The sequence below is a fragment of the Anopheles coustani genome, chromosome 3 (assembly GCF_943734705.1).
Source record: "Anopheles coustani chromosome 3, idAnoCousDA_361_x.2, whole genome shotgun sequence".
In the NCBI taxonomy this organism is placed as follows: domain Eukaryota; kingdom Metazoa; phylum Arthropoda; class Insecta; order Diptera; family Culicidae; genus Anopheles; species Anopheles coustani.
In genome coordinates this window covers 23,194,218-23,212,241 of record NC_071288.1, presented here as the reverse complement: position 1 = coordinate 23,212,241, position 18,024 = coordinate 23,194,218, and the positions used below count along the sequence as shown (strand labels likewise).

Genomic DNA, 18,024 nt, shown 5'->3' with positions numbered 1-18,024 from the left:
GCTCGCCATGCATTTCACCCCTTCCCTCGGTGCGTTGGCAGCACGCGACGATCGCATCGATGATAATCGATTACAAAGCCCCGGTTACGGAATAGGGCCGCAGTTCTGGTACGATCAAACATCTGGTTCGATCGCTACCGATAGCCGCCCGGTTGCGCACGTCGATCGATAGGCCAAACGTCGCAACTTTCTACGCGAAAGCATCGTGTGGCGATCGCGAATCTCGCGTGCCGAAAGCACTCGTAGCCAGCTCAAACACGAACCTGGCCCCCATCTCGCATACCACCGCACCGTGATACTTTTCGCGATGAATGGAAATTTACCTACTTCCCCGTAGCCAGGACGGGCGCTTGCTACCTTTCGATAGGGCTTATACACACAAACACACACATACACACATACACACATAGTTGATGGTTTTAAACGATAGTAACATGGCTGGCGAACGTGAAACTTACATCGGAGAAACTGGAGGCACGTTTCGGTCGCTGAAGGAAGAAAGGTTCCGAATGATCGATCGATCAGTCATCGAAACATAAACAACGAAGTCGTTCTTGGTCTTTGAAGCTCTCGCAAGCGAACCGCTGTGGATGCTGTGGATGCCCAAAACAACAACAAACACACACTTCAAAAGGGGCCACCCTTAGCAGGCTGCAGGCATCGAATCGATCGACGTCATCGACGTCGCGCCGTGCCACAATCGCACGCGAATTTTCAAAACATAAACACTCCACATACACACGGGCGGCGGACGGTGCAGGTTTCGAGGGCAGCTGTGCGACGGGGTAAAACCACACCGCCACTATCTACCAACGGCAGCACAACAATCCTCACTCACGGAGCAAACGGAGATCGTGGCTGTCTCCGAAGGAAGAAGGGTAGCAAAAAACCACTACACGACGATCGGACGCGCGGCGAAAAATGTTAATCCACCGATGGTTTGCCGTACACTGAGCCAGGCTCGTCGGGCGCATAATGATGTTGTGCCAGCACGCGCAGTGGCCCACGAAAAGCGACGAGAGAGCCCGCATCGATCGTGGCGGTACCACTTCCACTGTACCCTCGCGAGAGCCCACCCGATCGCGAGCTCTGATGTTGGCCAGCATATACCAAACTGCGTCGTGTTGCGGTGGCCCCAACTCTCGGGAGATGAATGGAAGAGTCGCGACCGTGCGCGCACGTTGCATGCACACCGAAAAGCCGCAAGATGAACGCACGATCGCCGTGAGGGTCGGAGTGGGGGAAAAGGAGACGTTGAAGAAAGCACGCGTGAAACGCACAAACACACCGTTACAGAGAGGGAGAGAGCAAGAGGGGACGATAGAAAGCGCTCTGCCCTAAGCAATCGTTCGATTTTGGGCGATACTATAGAGAGAAAGAGCAACCGAAAGAAAGGGACAACAGGTTGGTGCGAAAGAGAACGCGTGAGACGGTCGTGAAAGGCATCTGAGAAACGAACATTCTTCACCCGGCCAGCGTCGTTTGCCCAAAATCACTGCTTTACCCATTCCCATAGTTCATTGTGGAGCCCGTGAATGGTCAACCGACACCGAAAGGCACAAAACCAGCGACAAAAATGGCAGAAAAATCTCCAAAACCGCGCTCGCGAAGCGATGCAGAACTGCAGCAACCAACAAAGAACTTGCGTGCCGCGATGAGACCGAAGTTTTTAAGCGACGAACCCCTCGATGTGGAAGCTAACGCCAGGGTCGCAGAAAGCTCGCACGGAAAAAAAGGCAGAAGGATAGCTGTTGTTACCGTACTGGTTACCTGCTGCAGTACAATCTTTTCGGCGCGACACACAGACGTGAGGACGTGGCCGGCGAAGAGAGCAGCCTTTACTGAGGCACGCGGAGAAGGACGCCCATGAAAGAAGCAATTTACGACGCAGCCGTGAGGACGACGAGCAGAGAAATTAAAGCAACAAAAAGCCCTTTGTTACGGAACGCAGCAGAAAGCAAGAAAATGAGTAAAAAATGAATGGTTAAATTACCTTGTCCTTGTGAAGATGAAAATTCCTACCGTGTCTTTCATTTGGGCCATATTATTCACCTCAAACTACACTTTTACTTTAAAAACCTTTGCATGATATTTTACTTTTAAAAACCTTTGCATGATACTTCGGAATGTTCGTGCAAAGATTACGGTTCTTTGCAACTCAAGCGTCACAGTGGACACGTTGTTGGTAAAGTTCACTCTATTCTTTCTTCCAAGTGCCGTAATATATGAAAAATCTTGTTAAAAAGAATCCATTTTATTACCATACAGGATCATACTTGCAGGTACCGATATTATGAAGCTCAGGCGATTGGATTCGCAACACGTTTTAACAGCAAGGCCTGGTCCGCTCCGAGTTTGCCGTGGGAAAACAAACAAATATTTCGACTCAAATATATAGCTATATTTGCAACGGATGTGCGAAGCTGTGCCAAGGTGAGCGACGTGCGATCTCCTTCCATTGTGTGCCACACAATATTGCTGTACTGCGCTGTCGGGACGGGATCGTCTTCAGCGTATGGAAATTGCGTCCTAGGGAATTCCCCAGTTTACGGTGAAAGTGAAACACTTTATCGCAGAGAGATTCAGTGATGTATTTTGGTATTTTTTTTTTCGAAATGATGTCGTTTAATTACCGTATACCTAGGATAAACGTCAACTCTTGCTTTGCCTTCTGCAACTGTGATACATAAGTCACTGTTTAATGTAAATAAATTAAAATGGTCGCGGTGAGGTAGTAGCTGTAGTTTTTTTTTAGTAAAACAAATTCTACACTTTCAGTCTAAGTACGGAAAATCAGCGGACAACTATTCAGTATACTTGATCGAAGTGTATCTTTAGCGTACTATCACAGTTCCAATTCACAGCTGATTAACTAAAATAACAGCAGTTGAAACCTCGCATGAATGACCGAACCGAACCTGGTTCGGTCAAACAGTCGGTTTGCAGACACATAGAAACGAATATAGGACGCCGGTTAAGACATTAAATGTTAGTTCTTTCTTGTGTTTTATGTCAAACGTGAAGAACGGTGAAGACCAGCCTCTCGTGTTTCTCCTTTTGGGGTCGTAAAAGCCGCCACGATATGTTTACGATCCAAAGATGCAACGTCTAGTACTTTCCATTGTGACGTTCTAACACCGGTAGTATTTACTCGCTATGCTATGCACACAAGTTCCATTCATTTGTGGCGAGTCGCGGAAACACCTGCTTGGCCTGCTGAATACAATTTTTCAGTCGGACTAGATGATCTACATCCATGTTCGCCACTTGGAAGACACTCAATCAGTTTCATAATGTTTAAAATATCACACCAATGCTCTTGTAGTCTTCCGAATGAGTCGTACGAAGCAAAGAAGCGTACTGATCGCGTACCGAATGTCTTACCCATTTGGTCGTAGTAAAGCCGCAGAAAACATGTTTTCCGAACCGAATAATGCCCGGTCGGCCGTACATCCAAGCTCCTTAGTGCTGGTTGGTCGCCAAACATCCGCTGTTTTCGGTATGTTATACCGAAGGCTCATTGCACCGGAACCTGGGACGAAGTGTAAAAAAAACCTTGGGGAACAAATGAGATGGCGAAACGCACAAATCCGACCCGCTAAGGCGATCACACAAAATACTTACCCGGCAAAATCGGCTTACACTTAAACAACGGAGCGGAACAGTTCAGTGCACAATTTTTGCACATGTATGTTCACTCCACACGACGCAACGGCGAATAAGAACCTCTCACCAGCGGCGTGCGAACGTTTATGAAGTTAACATTTTTCGCGGATTAGGTCACCCAGCGCCGACTTCCGTTACGTCTGCTAGGCATCTCGATAACCACTCCGGCGAAAGGTGACGCAGCTTAATGCGATAAGGCTGCAATGGAAAGGACGGTGTAGGAAGAGGGAGTGATATTCCAGTGCTTAAAAATGTAACGGATAGTCTTCTTATTGAAACCTCCTGTTATCTAAACTTTATTGAATTGAAATTAGGCACGATAGTGTTGACTTTTATCAAAACAGATTTTCTAAATACAATTTGAATATTTAACTACCAGATATTCACATTGCATTACATTGCATTATATTCAACAACTTGTTAAGTTGCATATCGAGAGTATAAACTCTACAAGAAATTGGCTCAAATTGACAAAAATAAAGGTATAATAATAGAATCCAAACCAATGACCTTTATGGTGGATGCATCCAAAAACCAACACCCAACTCGAAAGAACATAACCTAAAAGTAGTACTGCCAATACGTTGTCTAGTCAAAAAGGTCAATGTTTCCATACATGCTGCATATAGACCTGCAGTGGATCAGCGTATCCAACCGGGTCTAATTAGCGACAAATTATATTAAACATGCTTTAGAAGCTCATTAGCGAAAGCAAAACTATCACTTCCCGTTACAGCGCAGCCATGTGACACACCCAGTAACCCGATCCGCACGTTTATATATCGGGATGAAACTTGAAACCCGTGGCGTAGTCCAGTGGCAATGCTCCCTACTGCACTGGCAGCAATACATTTCCTGCTCGCATGAGCCCCCCATCTCCAATACCGGAAAAAGACGACCGTTAACGGGGACTTCGACAACGTAGTGCTCTCGTAACATTAACCTGCAGAACAAAAAGTACATTTATGCAAGCTTCGAAGTCACAGTTAATTCGATTAGTAATTTGGTATACAATAAATATCTGGAGCACTTCTGTGGTCAAGCCAAGTCAGAGACGTGACTTCAGTGAAAGCAGTTCTCAGCAGGCAGCACTGAGTAACAATTTGTGTGTGTCCGGTATATCGTTTGGATACTCTTCAAAAAGAGCGAGCTGGATTAAACAAGGATATCTACTATCTAACAGGATCGCTAGTTTTTCAAGTAGTACCAAGTAACACGGACAGTGACCACCGGCAGGATGCCTTACTATGGCCCTATGCAGCAGCCCGGCCTTTGGGGGCAGCCGATCTCCAATCTGACCGTCGTGGATAAAGTACCTCCGGAGATTCTGCATCTGGTCGATCCCCACTGGTACCAGTTTCCACCAATGAACCCGTTGTGGCACTCGATCATCGGATTTGTAATCTTTGTGCTCGGTGTGATCTCGATCATCGGCAACGGTATGGTAATCTACATATTCTCCACGGCTAAATCGCTGCGCACTCCATCGAATCTGTTCGTTGTCAATTTGGCCATGTCGGACTTCCTGATGATGGGCACGAACGCATTCACCATGGTGTACAATTGCTGGTTTGAGACGTGGTCCCTGGGAGTACTGATGTGCGATCTGTACGCTTTCACCGGTTCGCTCTTCGGATGTTGCTCCATTTGGACGATGACGATGATCGCGCTAGACCGGTACAATGTGATCGTGAAGGGTCTGTCAGGAAAACCGCTTACCAACACTGGAGCAATACTGCGTATCCTGGTTTGCTGGCTGATCGGTGTATTTTGGGGTATCCTTCCGATGTTGGGCTGGAACCGGTACGTGCCCGAGGGAAACATGACAGCCTGTGGTACCGATTACCTAACCGAAGATTGGTTCCATAAGTCCTACATTTTGGCATACTCCTTCTTCGTTTATTATATACCACTGTTCACCATCATCTATGCGTATGTTTACATTATTAAGGTAAACCCTTTGCTATTTCCGATTCAACTACTCCTGGTTCATAGACACTGATTTTATCTGCATATTTCTCTCCTTACGACAGGCGGTCTCGGCCCATGAGAAAAACATGAGAGAGCAGGCCAAGCGCATGAATGTACAATCGCTTCGCTCATCCGATGATGGTAAAAGTGCTGAAATGAAACTGGCAAAAATTGCCCTCGTAACCATCTCCCTGTGGTTTATGGCGTGGACTCCGTATACCATTATCAACTATACGGGCGTGTTTAAGACGGCCAGCATCTCTCCGCTCGCCACCATCTGGGGATCCGTATTCGCGAAGGCCAACGCAGTCTACAATCCGATCGTTTACGGCATCAGCCATCCAAAGTATCGCGCTGCGCTGTACCGGCGGTTCCCGGCATTGGCATGCAACGATGTCCCGGCCGGAGACGAGAAATCGCTCGCCTCCGAGGCATCGGGCATCACTTCAGATGCAAATCCATCAACCTGAATTCTCGATCTGTGGAACGACGGAACCTTGGTGGAAAGAACAATTAATGCTGCATGCCAAACTAAAACTCCCCCATATCTTATATACATTGTTGTATGCAATAAAAGTGATATCAAACATTAATTAACGTGTTAAAAAAATCATATCTAATTCGTCTTCCACGCGACCGCAACAAAACACAAATCTACAGGCAATGGACTTGGGCTCTCAACGCCATCTGACAGGAGGCACTCACTGTCAGCCATCGACTTCACCAACACCACTCGTGTCGAAAACCAAAACAAACCTGCCTCTACACACACTACCTACACTACAGCAGGTTTTGTTTGCGTGTCAAGACGCAGAAAATAAACTTGGCGCACGTACGCAGTAGTTTACATCCATAAGGGAACAACCAATTTTCATTTCTATAAACCTTTTATAAGCAATGTAGCGACATTATAACACATCATAGACGTTGTATACCTGTGACCTGTGGGCGTTCATTGTTTGTGCCGTGTGTGCCGTGCAACCGTATAGTTATTGTCTACGCCACCAAGCACTGGCTGTAGGAACAGTGACTAGATGCGCTGCTAATTAATCGATTTCCGTGGACAGCAATCGATCCCAATGCAGCAAATATAATTCACACAGCATATTACAGTCGACTAAAACACCATCCGTATGCTAGTCCTGCCATAGTATTAGCACCATAGTAAACCTACATACAGGCGAAACCATGGCCGCACTTCCGCCACGTAAAAATCCGACGCCTACCAAAATCTCCAAACAACACCTTACCCCACTGCAAATACTGCTTCAGATGGGGTTTCCCAAGCATAGAGCGTAAGCTACCCTTTTCGCTAGTTAGAGAGATTGAATCATAATCAACACCCGCTTTTTATGTTTTAGAGAAAAGGCACTGGCTGCCACTGGAAACCGCGGTGTACAACTAGCCTCCGACTGGCTCCTGGCCCACGTAAACGACCCCTTCCTAGACGAGTGTGCACCTCGCGAATACATACTGTATGCCTGCCCGACGGGTCCATTCCTGCAGCAGCTTGAAAACTTCTGGGCTCAATCGCGGGAAGCTTGCGGCTGGAATGGGGCGCATAATTTTACACCCCACATAACGCTCGTATCGTTTTTCAAAGCTCCGGACGAATGCGCACCCCAGCTATCCAAAGCGCTGAAGGACCTGATGAATCTGCCAGGTGCCCGCCTGGACCGTCCGATTGCCCTCGAGCCCTACACGAGCCCAAACTTCATGGGCTTTTTCGTTGCCGAAGACGATGCCAACTATCTCAAGCGGCTGGCACTGCAGTACGTGAAGGAAGTGTCCCAGTCAAGTGAGCATCATCTGGGGCGAACCTAACCCTTCTAGCGACCGGCATCAACTGAAACCTTACACTAATACTCGGCGGCTGGTGTTTCATTTGTCTCTCCTTTTCTTTTTCTTACATCTCCTCGACTGTCCAATCTCTGTCCTTCTCCGGGATGCCATTGGGACGTTTAGTAATTAGTGACACGTATGAGCAGCTAGATGCATTGGTTACCTGTTTTCCATGGTGCGGGGGAGTAACTTCGGCACGCTGTATACCACGTAGCAGTCGATGTAAGCAGCTGGTACCGGCCCCGGCCGGACACCAATGCTTTCAGTTTGAGTTTAAATTTTATCACTTTAGTTATGTTAGTATAATTTTATCAACCTATTATAGTGATAGTGACTTTATTTGAATTGTATCATTTATTTGTTTGACCCATTTAATTCAATTGTAAAAAAATATTCTTCCCTTTTCAGCTATCTCCCTGGAACCACACGTTAAGTCCTTACATCTGACATTGGCCTACCAATTTCCGCCGGCACAATTCAACGCGTTGAAATCGTTGGTCGAAAAGCTTGACATATCCTGCACGGATGCCAACTGGGAGCTACGGCTGTATTCTCGAGATCCCCGGCTTGCTTCCAAGCAGGTACACAAAGTGCTTTACCCGCACACGCCTCGCGAAACGGATGAACTAGAGCTGCGCATCGGTGACTACATCTACCTGAATCCGGAAGCTATTCAAGCCTCATCTGACGGGTGGGTGGAGGGTATTTCCTGGCTCACCGGTACTAACGGGTATCTGCCGGAGAACTACACCGAACGGACGGCGGAATCCGACGCCTGGACGATGCATCGTACCGTTCCGTTGTGTGACGCGCGTACCCTCGAGGAGATAACGGACACCGTCGACGGAATGGCACTGGCCGTGTCGCAGAATTTTGCCCTGGTGGAAGGAAATGGCCCTATAGCAGAAGAAATCGGTAAGCTATTGATAATTGTTTCTAGTAAAAAAATGAGTTTGGAATTGGGGAAGCAAATTTAGTACAACTTATTGCCGATTCCGTAAACAGTGTGTGACGCAGAATGCTTACTTCGTATTGAAATTTTGTTCGTATCATCATGATTCAATCACAATCGAACATAAACACTCAAACTCATGCTATTGGTCTCGCAAGAATAAAATACTTCGCGGCAAAGATAAGATAACGCACATTGCATCACATACGAGACGCTAGAAACGTGATAGCTCCACCATGGTACAACAAAAAGCGAATCCAATCCCGACCGTTTGTCTCTTGTTTCAGTATCCCTAGGTCAGAGTGATTTGCAGCACGACCAATCGGCAGACCGGCAAACAACGTCACCGCAAGGCGATACGAAACAGTCGCAATCCGCAACAACGGTCAGTGACGAGCAGCAAGCGAACAGCAACAGCAACGGTGGCAAAATGTTTGGTGCTGCCAAATCGATGGACGATATACCGCTGGAAAAGCTGCACGAGTTGGTAAAGAAGCGTACGACCATGCAGGTGATTCCGGGTGACGGAAGTGATCGGGCAGAATCGACCTCCAACCAGGGTAACCGCAAGGTGTACCTTATGCGCCACGGTGAACGGATCGATTTTACGTTTGGTACCTGGGTACCGTACTGTTTCGATGAAGCAGGCAACTACGTCCGGAAGGACCTCAACATGCCAAAAACATTGCCCGTACGGTAAGTCAGCTTCCCACCCAAAGCGGTTTTACATGTTATTCCTTGGTGAAACCAATCGCGACATCGTGCTTTTTTATATTTTTTTTAGTAAACCCACCCTCTGGCAACGCGATTCACCTCTGACAAACGTGGGCCGTTATCAGGCACGGCTTGTCGGCGAGGGGCTGAAGGATGCCGGCGTCCAGATTGATAAAGTTTACAGCTCACCCTCCTTCCGTTGCATCCAGACGGCCACTTCAGTGCTGGAAGGACTGGGCTTAAAAGCTTCCCTACCCATCCACGTGGAACCGGGGCTTTTCGAGTGGTTGGCGTGGTATCAGGACGGTTTTCCCGAATGGCTTTCGGCAGAGGAGCTGCTCGCTGCAGATTACAATATTGCGACGGACTATGCGCCCCTCACAACGGTCGACAAACTGAAGGAATGTTTTCTCGAAAAGCTCGATGAGTTCTACAACCGCAACTCGGCCATAGCGGAACATATTATTAAAAGCACAGGTAAGTTTTGTAACATTCAGGGCGGTAAAAAAATGTTCATCCAATCACACCAAAATATATTGAACTTTTCCCTCGAACAGATGGAAACATACTGATCGTTGGGCATGCAACCACCCTCGACACCTGTTCGCGCTTTATCGTGGGAGAAAAGCTTCGCTCGACCAGCGAGATGGCCCGAATCATGCAAAAAGTTTCCTACTGCAGTTTGGCAGTAATGGAATCGGAAGGGATAGTATCGGCGGAGGGTGGCGATAGTACCACCGGGAAACCCGTTGGCCGCTGGAAGCTTGCCGTGCCGCCGTGCGATCCGGTGACCCATACCAATAATAATCGATTCGACTACAAAATACTCACCGCTCAGCTTTAAGGGGGGACATTATGCGTTTTGTTGGCTTCAACGTGTAAAACTAACCAACTAGAGCATTATAATATTTATTACCTGCTTCTGGCAACCTTGTGTTACGTACATTCTTGTTACTTACCTTCTTACTATATTGACTACTGATAAAAGAAACCAACTTGTTGACGTGTGTTCAACTCAGCATACCATTTTGAAAAATGAAGTAATATGTTACTAAGGTGTTAAGGTGTCATCAATGTAGTGAAAGTTAAAAAAAACAGTCAAGTCTGCGTTTAAACAATAACAAACTATAACGCTATTGTTTGTTTTTGAAAAAAAATCCTGAAGCTTTCAGAAAAGACAATAATACCGGATTAAAAATGATCTCAAGTGCTCACAGTACGTGCTTCCTAGTACCCAAGTTAGTGTGTTCGCTTGTACTAAGGCCATTTCCCCATTATTACTATACACAACGCTACTGGCAGTTTGCTTAATTTGCTCAAAATATAATGCCTTCAAGTCGATTGTTTGTTTGATTTGCTCAAAATATACTGCCTTCAAGTCGATCAATGTTTGATCAGCGAATGAGCTGTCCACACAAGTGTCTATTACCATGTCATAATATCGTACGATTTGCTAGTTTTATTTGATTTCAAAATCGTCAAAGACTATTACCGAAATTGCATCTTTGAGTATTCTTATATAATCAATTAATCTTCCACTGAACCAAGCGCGCTTAATAGTTTGTATTTTGCATAGGAACAGGATTCGTACAATAATTTATTCAACCGAACGTTAGATGATATTTGCTGTCGAATGCCGGATGGCAAAATACTATGTAAAAACCATCCAACGCTGTAATAAACCACACGCCCTTATCGCCCCGTATGCGTCAGATTCTTGCCCTTGTTCCCAGTAGATGATAAGCGAAGATAAAGGATGCCACAATTGGGTGTAAAGTGCCAGTTGAACGATGAACACTACTACTACTACCATCCGCTGCCATCTGGCGAATGTGTATGTAGTTCCCCGGTGAGTGCTTTTGCGCACGAAACCATTAAAAACCATTCCCAACCATGCGGTTATCTCAACCAACATCCAACCATGGTGTGACTCACGCGTGGTTGGCCTCGTTCTAGAACAAAGAAGAAATGGTTATTACGCATTTGCAAAATAATGCCGTTAGTTAATTTTTTTTCGTCATAGTCCCAGATTTTAGTTAAAAACAAAGTTTGAATTTATTATAAACTGATTTTTATTCACCAATTTAAAAAAATTTGTCTCATGCAAATATGTACGATTAAGTTTTATTCTTTTCAAATTTATTACATCTTTGTAAATACGATCTGTTTCACGGGTATACTACCTGAGAAAAAATTGCATTTAGTGTGCATTTTCTCGGCATTGCTCGTTTAAACCACATCGTAAACAAGTAGGTACAACAAAAATAGACGTGGTTCTAGAATTGCCTATCGAACATCGAGCAAAACAAGAAAATGCTGTCTCATTCGATCTCGTCAAGGATCGTCATCGGATGGCATAAGAACAGTTTTGCATGGTGCAATCCGTATTCCCGATTATGTTAAAACGCATTTATGGTTTGGACCAGTGAAACGCCCCACGTGACGTAATGGAAAAAAACCACCGATGGTTGAGTGTTCGCTGCCATCGCGATGGTTGGTGAGTTCCTTTTGCCAGAAGAAAACCATGTGGTTGTGTGTATGTGATCCCTTCGGATTGCAAATTACGACTCATGGTATGAGTAAAAGGATTTTTATAATTTTTTTATTTTATTTTGCCCTTCAACACGAAACAAAAGTGCATAAGTTATGGGATTGTTTCTTTGTCAGCAGGAAGAAAGCAAGACTTCTTGGATGAACTAAGTTCTTAAATAAAATAGCTATTGGGGTGTATTTGCTTATTTAAAAAACATTTTCTTTAATGATGATGTTATGATTACCTCCCTTTTTAGTGTGTAGTAGCCATCCACCAGAAGCGCATTTTTTACATTTAATAACAAACATCGCGAGAAGCTTGCACTTATGTACACCAGGCTCACAAGGGCAAACGACTGATAACGTTGACTTGTGATGAAGCTACGGATACAGAGCTACAGATCTTGTAGTCTAGAGTATATACCTGGAAATGGCTGTTAACAAGTGGACGTGTGCATACCCGTTTGATCGATGGCTGCTACACATTCCCCAAACAAACTTTGTGTTGAGTGCCCGAGCAAAAAACGATTTCTTTATTTCAATGAAATTGGATTACATTGGAAGCTTCCAGTTAGAATCACATAGTTTATTTTGTTTTTGTTTTTGCAATCCAGCATTGCGCTAAAATGGAAAATACATCGTTGGGGTCTTCAATAGCAGCAAGCTGCCTCCCCCAGCAACCTTCATGGGACACAGTCGGTTGGCTACTTATAGGCTCTTCTCCAAATACTCATCAAACAGATGGAGTGCCAAATCTTGTGCCTTTTCTTTGCCGAGCTCCGATTTGGTTATTTTGTCGAGGGTCTGCACATAGCCGGCAAGATCACGAATCACGCCCGACTGGTATTCGATGATCTTCTCGTCCAGGTAGTGAGCCGTGTCCGGATCGTAGTTGATTTGATTATTACCGGATTTGGTGTGGTGGTCGTGCGAGACTTGCTTATGGAGTTCGTGAGCCTTATCGGCCATGGTCTTCTCGAAGTCCAGAGCGGTTTTTAGCGAGCCCATCTCATCTGCCTCCAATATCTTTTCAAAGGTTTTTGCATTGACCTTCGAATCGCTCAGCTTAACATACGCTCCGCGGCGACTCTCGTACTTGATCAAATCGACCATGTCCTCCCAGGCCTTGTCGCTGATCTTACGGTACAGCTTCTTGAAACCCGGGCGGTCTTGGTCGTACTTGTTGAACGCCGACGACATGAACAGGAACTTGAACGATTTATCTAGCAGTTGATTCGTAAAGCTATTAAGCGCCTTGTCGATCGATGTTTTCTGACGTCCATCGAAGCTGGAGTACTGCGCCGAGCAGCCGGCTGCGTCGCAAAAAAAAACATAGCACAAGGTAAATTACAAGAACAATCTTGTCCATTCATGAGGATGCTATAACTTACCAAAATCGGCTTCGCAATTTCCAATACTTTGCTGCGCAAAGGCGGAAGCCACCAGTGCAAATCCCAGCACGAATACGAAACTCGATTTTTCCATCCCAAACATTATTGTTTTCTTTCGCTATCTGACGCACAGGAATGCTATGGCGCTGTGGTGATGGTTACACAGGAAATAACTAGTATACACGTTTCGTTCTCCTACCGGAAAGAAGTAGATTTTGTGAACCTTCTTGATTCGACAAAAATCTTACAAAATGGTTACAATCGCGAGTTATTCGCTGCTTGATGGCAAATTTTACCAGAACACAAAGCACGATTTACGTCTTACTTCGCCGAATGGTTGACACCGTTATGAATACCATCCAATCCCGTGAAGTGACTTTTGTTGGAATCGGTTTGCATCTGTATGCAACTGAGTGCTTCCAATCTGTACAAGGCGACGCGTTAGTGGTAGTAGGAACGACGTCGTCGCAGCGTAGAGATTGATTATGGATGGTTGTGGATGGATATCAATAGCTACGTGTATCAGGACAAGTGCCATCGTGATCTAGATGCAATGATTAATCAAATCGTCTCCATAAATCTCGGTACGTGCGCAAAACCATCAACCACGCTGTACCATCATGGCAACCATTTTCTCCCATTCTGCCAATCGACACTCATTTAACCGATCTCTGTGTGTGTGAGTGTTGAACCTTCCAATAAATGAACCGACTTCTTTCTTTCGTACAGCATTCGTAGCAAATCACGCATCGAGTGAAGAACGTATCCCGTTCAAGTTCAACGAGTAGACGATTTTCAGTAAGATAAATTGGGAAGAAATTCAATTTTCTCCGTTTGTAACTGTTTAACGTAGAAGTCACCTTCTGTGCCAGTGCGTATAAAGGTTGACTGCTTGCCTGTTCAGTAGTTCAAATCTGTGTTTAACCCGCTTGTCAACCAGTTTCATATCGAGTGAGTGAGCTTGTGCGTGCAATTAGATCGAACCTTCGACTATTTTGTGTTCCCTCTAATAAGTCTTGTTATTCTTTCGTATTAGCTACAATTCCCCGTTTTTCTCTACACCAACAGCCTTCTTTTGTGCATTCGTATCAGCAGTAAGAAATGATGAAATCGATTTTCTTTGGAATCGTCACCCTGATGTTTGCGGTAATCGTCGTGCATCAGGAGTCAGTTTTTGCCGAAAGGATAACTCCAAGTAAGTATGGTTGGGTTTAAACTATGTAGTGTAACTTCCGTCTGTTATTCGTAGCGACGTAAATCCCTTCGCGATGCTGCTAACATTTTCCGAATAATAACGATGCGGCGTTGTATATGTAGGTATTCAACACACGCAAATATTGGCTTGGTGTGAGTTCTTTGTTTTGATTTGGTTCGACGAACCAGTGGCACTCACTCGCGTTGGCACTCATACAGCTGATGCATAAAACAGGCAATTTAAAAAAGGAATCGACAAAAAAATACAGCAAACGATATCCTGCTGTGCGAATGAAAAATGTCAGAAGCATAAATGATTATGCCTTTGGCGAATTCCAACATGATCAAGGGCCTATTGTGCTCTTATTAAGCTTTTTTGCGGCTACCGTATATAAGCAATTTCGATTTTAGGAGATTTCTCGCGTTTGGTATGTATTTCATGTTTCTCACTTCTACTTCTAACCTGCAGCGCAAAACGAATGGCGTTTCGTCAGCTCAAAATGTTTCAAGGATTTGCATAAGCAGATCAACAAGGAGTTCAACGCAGCGATCTTCTACCTGCAGTATGCCGCCTACTTCGCCCAAGAAAAGGTAAATCTGCCTGGATTCGAGAAGTTCTTCTTCAACGCTGCTGCGGAAGAGAGACAGCATGGAATGATGTTGCTCGAGTATGCCCTTATGCGTGGCCAGGATGAGGTTGCGGAAGGCACATTCAAACTGGATTTCGTAAGTTTTTTTGCAATGCATGATTTACCGACAGTCTTATGATTTGTTTCATTCTACACGTTTTAGGATAATATCACTGCTCCCGTAATACCTAGAAACAACTTCGGAGCTGAGGACGCTTTGAAGGCCGCGCTCAAAAAGGAACAAGAGGTGACGCAGAGTATCCGCGAGCTGATCAAAACTTGCGAACAAACTGAAGGCGAAAACGGAAACGAATACCACCTCGTCGATTATCTTACCGGTGAATTCCTCGAGGAACAGCACAAGGGACAGCGCGATCTGGCCGGAAAGATCGCTATGCTTAAGAAGATGTTGAATACGAACCCCCACCTGGGAGAGTTTATCTTCGACAAGCAGAACATGTAAAAGGGCAATCGACGCCATGGTACGCCCACAATGACGCATCATACATGCTGAACGCTGTGGACAAGTTCATGTTGTAGACCTTCAATAAACTTCCAGATAAGATGAACAAAGAGAAGTGTTGTTTCCAGGCCCAAGCCAAGCGCCAATTACTAGCAGTACTTGAAGCTCATTTGCGAAGACAGACGCATGTATTGTGATAACTTTTGTCAAACAACATTCTTATTTTTCACCAACGCAAACCTAAACTCTCACTTCATGTTTGAGTTGTGATTGATTTGTAAAATAAATAAAAGCTAAAAATTTTGGGTCGAAACACTTGGTCAAAGAGAGTTAACTCTGTAATAATTCTTACATGACATGACATGATTGAATCTTTGGGATGCATTTGAATTAGGTGAAATTTATTCATTACATTTAGATCTTTAAGCTGAATTCATTGAAAAAAATATAAAACCGCCAGTTACAAGACTTGAGCTATTGCGCAAGCGCATAGGAAGGTTGTTTTTGCAAGGATATCTGTCACTGTAAAAACGAAACTTCCACTTGCTAAATCACACAACTAGAAATTCCTTGTTGCACGAGACAAAAGCGGTAACCCAGGTACAGCAGCAAACTCTTCCACCTTATTATCCCATTTTAAAAATTTCGTTCTTTGCATCATTATATGTTAAAGTTCCTTTTTTCTCGTTTTTTCCGATGATTTGTTCAATGTTTGTTGTAAAAACTGTGTCGAGTTCTATCATTCCCAAAAAGTTCACTTGGTTCCATATCGTCGTCTAGCTGGTCGTTCTTCATTTGAAGAAAAGGTACAAAAAGCACGATATGAAAATCAAATCAACTGGCGAAGACTAATGCATTAATGCAAATGCTTACAGGCTCGTACGATATTCCCCAGTTGTAGCGAAAAGGAAGGATTAAGATAACGAAACGATAGAGCAACATTATTGTTGTGCAAAGCTGCAATCGTGGCCAATCCACTCATGAAACGCCAGAACATCCGTACACTTTCCCTGGTTGTGTGTACGTTCACTTATCTTCTGATAGGTGCAGCCGTATTCGATGCACTAGAATCCGAAACCGAGGCCCGACGATGGGAGTTTTTAAAAAGTAAGCAAAACTACTATGAAAAACTTTTTCGGTCCATTCTAAACATTTTTTATTTGTAGGTGTAAAAGCAAACTTTGTTGCCAAGTACAATATCACACCCGAGGATTACCACATGATTGAAATCGTGATAACGGAAAACAAGCCACACAAAGCGGGGCCCCAGTGGAAGTTTGCCGGCGCATTCTACTTTGCAACCGTCGTGCTGGCCATGATCGGCTACGGCCATTCGACGCCGGTCACCATCGGCGGAAAGGCCTTTTGCATGGCGTACGCCATGGTCGGCATTCCGCTGGGGCTCGTTATGTTCCAAAGCATTGGTGAACGTTTGAACAAGTTTGCCTCGGTTGTAATACGCCGGGCGAAAAAATATCTGCGCTGCCAGCAAACGGAAGCTACCGAGATGAATCTGATGCTCGCAACGGGATTGCTTTCGTCGGTTATTATTACGACCGGAGCGGCTGTGTTTTCACGTTACGAGGGATGGAGCTATTTCGACAGCTTTTACTACTGTTTTGTAACGTTAACGACCATCGGCTTCGGTGACTATGTGGCCCTGCAGAACGACCAGGCACTGATCAACAAGCCGGGTTATGTAGCGCTCAGCTTGGTATTTATCCTGTTTGGGCTGGCCGTGGTGGCTGCCAGCATCAATCTCCTGGTGCTGCGATTTATGACAATGTATGTAATTAACCTAAAATCGGTAGCTTCAATATTCTTGTCCTTGTACCTTATACCATATTATTCTCTAACATATTTAGGAACGCCGAAGACATCCGTCGAGAAGAGGCGGAAATGCAATCGTCGGTCGATGGTTTAACTACCTACGAATGCGAATCTACCGGAAAGCTGCTTTCTTGTGCCAACTTGAACTACTGCTCGGAGGTAGAGGAAGAGGATACATCCGTCTGCTCGTGCACTTGTCTCGGTGGGAACAGTTTTACAACGCACGAGCACGAATTCCTGCTGGATCAAGGATATCATCCGGCCGATATAATTACCAGTACCATCAGTCTAAAGCGCATGTCGATTTAATAGACGCGCCGTTCGTGATTCCAATTAGTTAGAAGTCTTAAAATAGTGTCGTTTACAGCACCAATAGTTCATCTTTTTCGCTTTTCAATCTTTTCCTTCATAAGAAATTTACTGCCGTTGGTAAAATTGATAGAAGAAAAAATTTCCATAATCATCTGTGCCAAACAAGCATACAAGATTCTTTTAATTTACAATAAACTATATTTGTAAGTCGTCAAACATTTGGGAACTTTGGTTTTCTTTTACAAAATTTGAAATTGTGACACGTGGTAATGGCCAACGTGTCTTCACTAATCCCATGGAAAAAGATTCTAATTTATTAAGACAGAATAGCTAATATTCTCGTATCGTGATGTATTTCATCTGTGTCGTAAAAGGAGTGGGAAATAAGGTTGGTATTTTTCAGTTAAATTGCTTGTGTTTTCATGCTGGGGCAAAAGCGTTTGAACTTTTTGATAAACCGAATCCATGACTGTCTAATTGCATACATGGCTTTATGACTCCCACTTGAATTCTTCAGATGCATGCTTT

At 44.7% G+C, this 18,024-nt stretch overlaps 5 protein-coding genes across 7 annotated transcripts; 4 read left to right on the top strand and 1 right to left on the bottom strand.

Moving 5' to 3' along the window:
* The first annotated feature begins 4,903 nt into the window (after positions 1-4,903).
* Positions 4,904-6,173, top strand: LOC131260145 (rhodopsin-like). The gene is made up of 2 exons (XM_058261817.1): positions 4,904-5,617; positions 5,700-6,173. Exons 1-2 carry the CDS (start codon positions 4,904-4,906, stop codon positions 6,105-6,107), a joined length of 1,122 nt encoding a protein of 373 aa, XP_058117800.1. The 3' UTR covers positions 6,108-6,173.
* Positions 6,174-6,767: 594 nt separating this feature from the next.
* On the top strand, positions 6,768-10,168 carry LOC131260132 (ecdysteroid-phosphate phosphatase). Of its 3 annotated transcripts, none has more exons than XM_058261802.1 (7): positions 6,768-6,932; positions 6,999-7,435; positions 7,603-7,701; positions 7,888-8,394; positions 8,719-9,127; positions 9,216-9,622; positions 9,703-10,168. In XM_058261802.1, the coding sequence occupies exons 1-7, from the start codon at positions 6,826-6,828 to the stop codon at positions 9,987-9,989; spliced, it is 2,253 nt and encodes a 750-aa protein (XP_058117785.1). In that variant the 5' UTR covers positions 6,768-6,825; the 3' UTR covers positions 9,990-10,168. The 3 variants fall into 3 exon arrangements, with proteins under 3 accessions (XP_058117785.1, XP_058117784.1, XP_058117786.1); XM_058261801.1 differs by having other exon boundaries at positions 7,888-8,418; XM_058261803.1 differs by lacking the exon at positions 7,603-7,701.
* A 2,071-nt stretch (positions 10,169-12,239) lies between these two features.
* On the bottom strand, positions 12,240-13,398 carry LOC131260150 (soma ferritin). Its single transcript, XM_058261824.1, has 3 exons — positions 13,365-13,398; positions 13,069-13,263; positions 12,240-12,990 (listed from the first exon to the last, which is right to left on the bottom strand). The coding sequence occupies exons 2-3, from the start codon at positions 13,169-13,171 to the stop codon at positions 12,386-12,388; spliced, it is 708 nt and encodes a 235-aa protein (XP_058117807.1). The 5' UTR covers positions 13,172-13,263; positions 13,365-13,398; the 3' UTR covers positions 12,240-12,385.
* A 399-nt stretch (positions 13,399-13,797) lies between these two features.
* On the top strand, positions 13,798-15,667 carry LOC131260155 (ferritin heavy chain-like). The gene is made up of 4 exons (XM_058261828.1): positions 13,798-14,019; positions 14,137-14,263; positions 14,732-14,988; positions 15,055-15,667. The coding sequence occupies exons 2-4, from the start codon at positions 14,170-14,172 to the stop codon at positions 15,352-15,354; spliced, it is 651 nt and encodes a 216-aa protein (XP_058117811.1). The 5' UTR covers positions 13,798-14,019; positions 14,137-14,169; the 3' UTR covers positions 15,355-15,667.
* A 390-nt stretch (positions 15,668-16,057) lies between these two features.
* LOC131260147 (potassium channel subfamily K member 9) lies at positions 16,058-17,685 on the top strand. The gene is made up of 4 exons (XM_058261820.1): positions 16,058-16,160; positions 16,230-16,461; positions 16,521-17,139; positions 17,220-17,685. Exons 2-4 carry the CDS (start codon positions 16,335-16,337, stop codon positions 17,491-17,493), a joined length of 1,020 nt encoding a protein of 339 aa, XP_058117803.1. The 5' UTR covers positions 16,058-16,160; positions 16,230-16,334; the 3' UTR covers positions 17,494-17,685.
* The last annotated feature ends 339 nt before the right edge of the window (positions 17,686-18,024 follow it).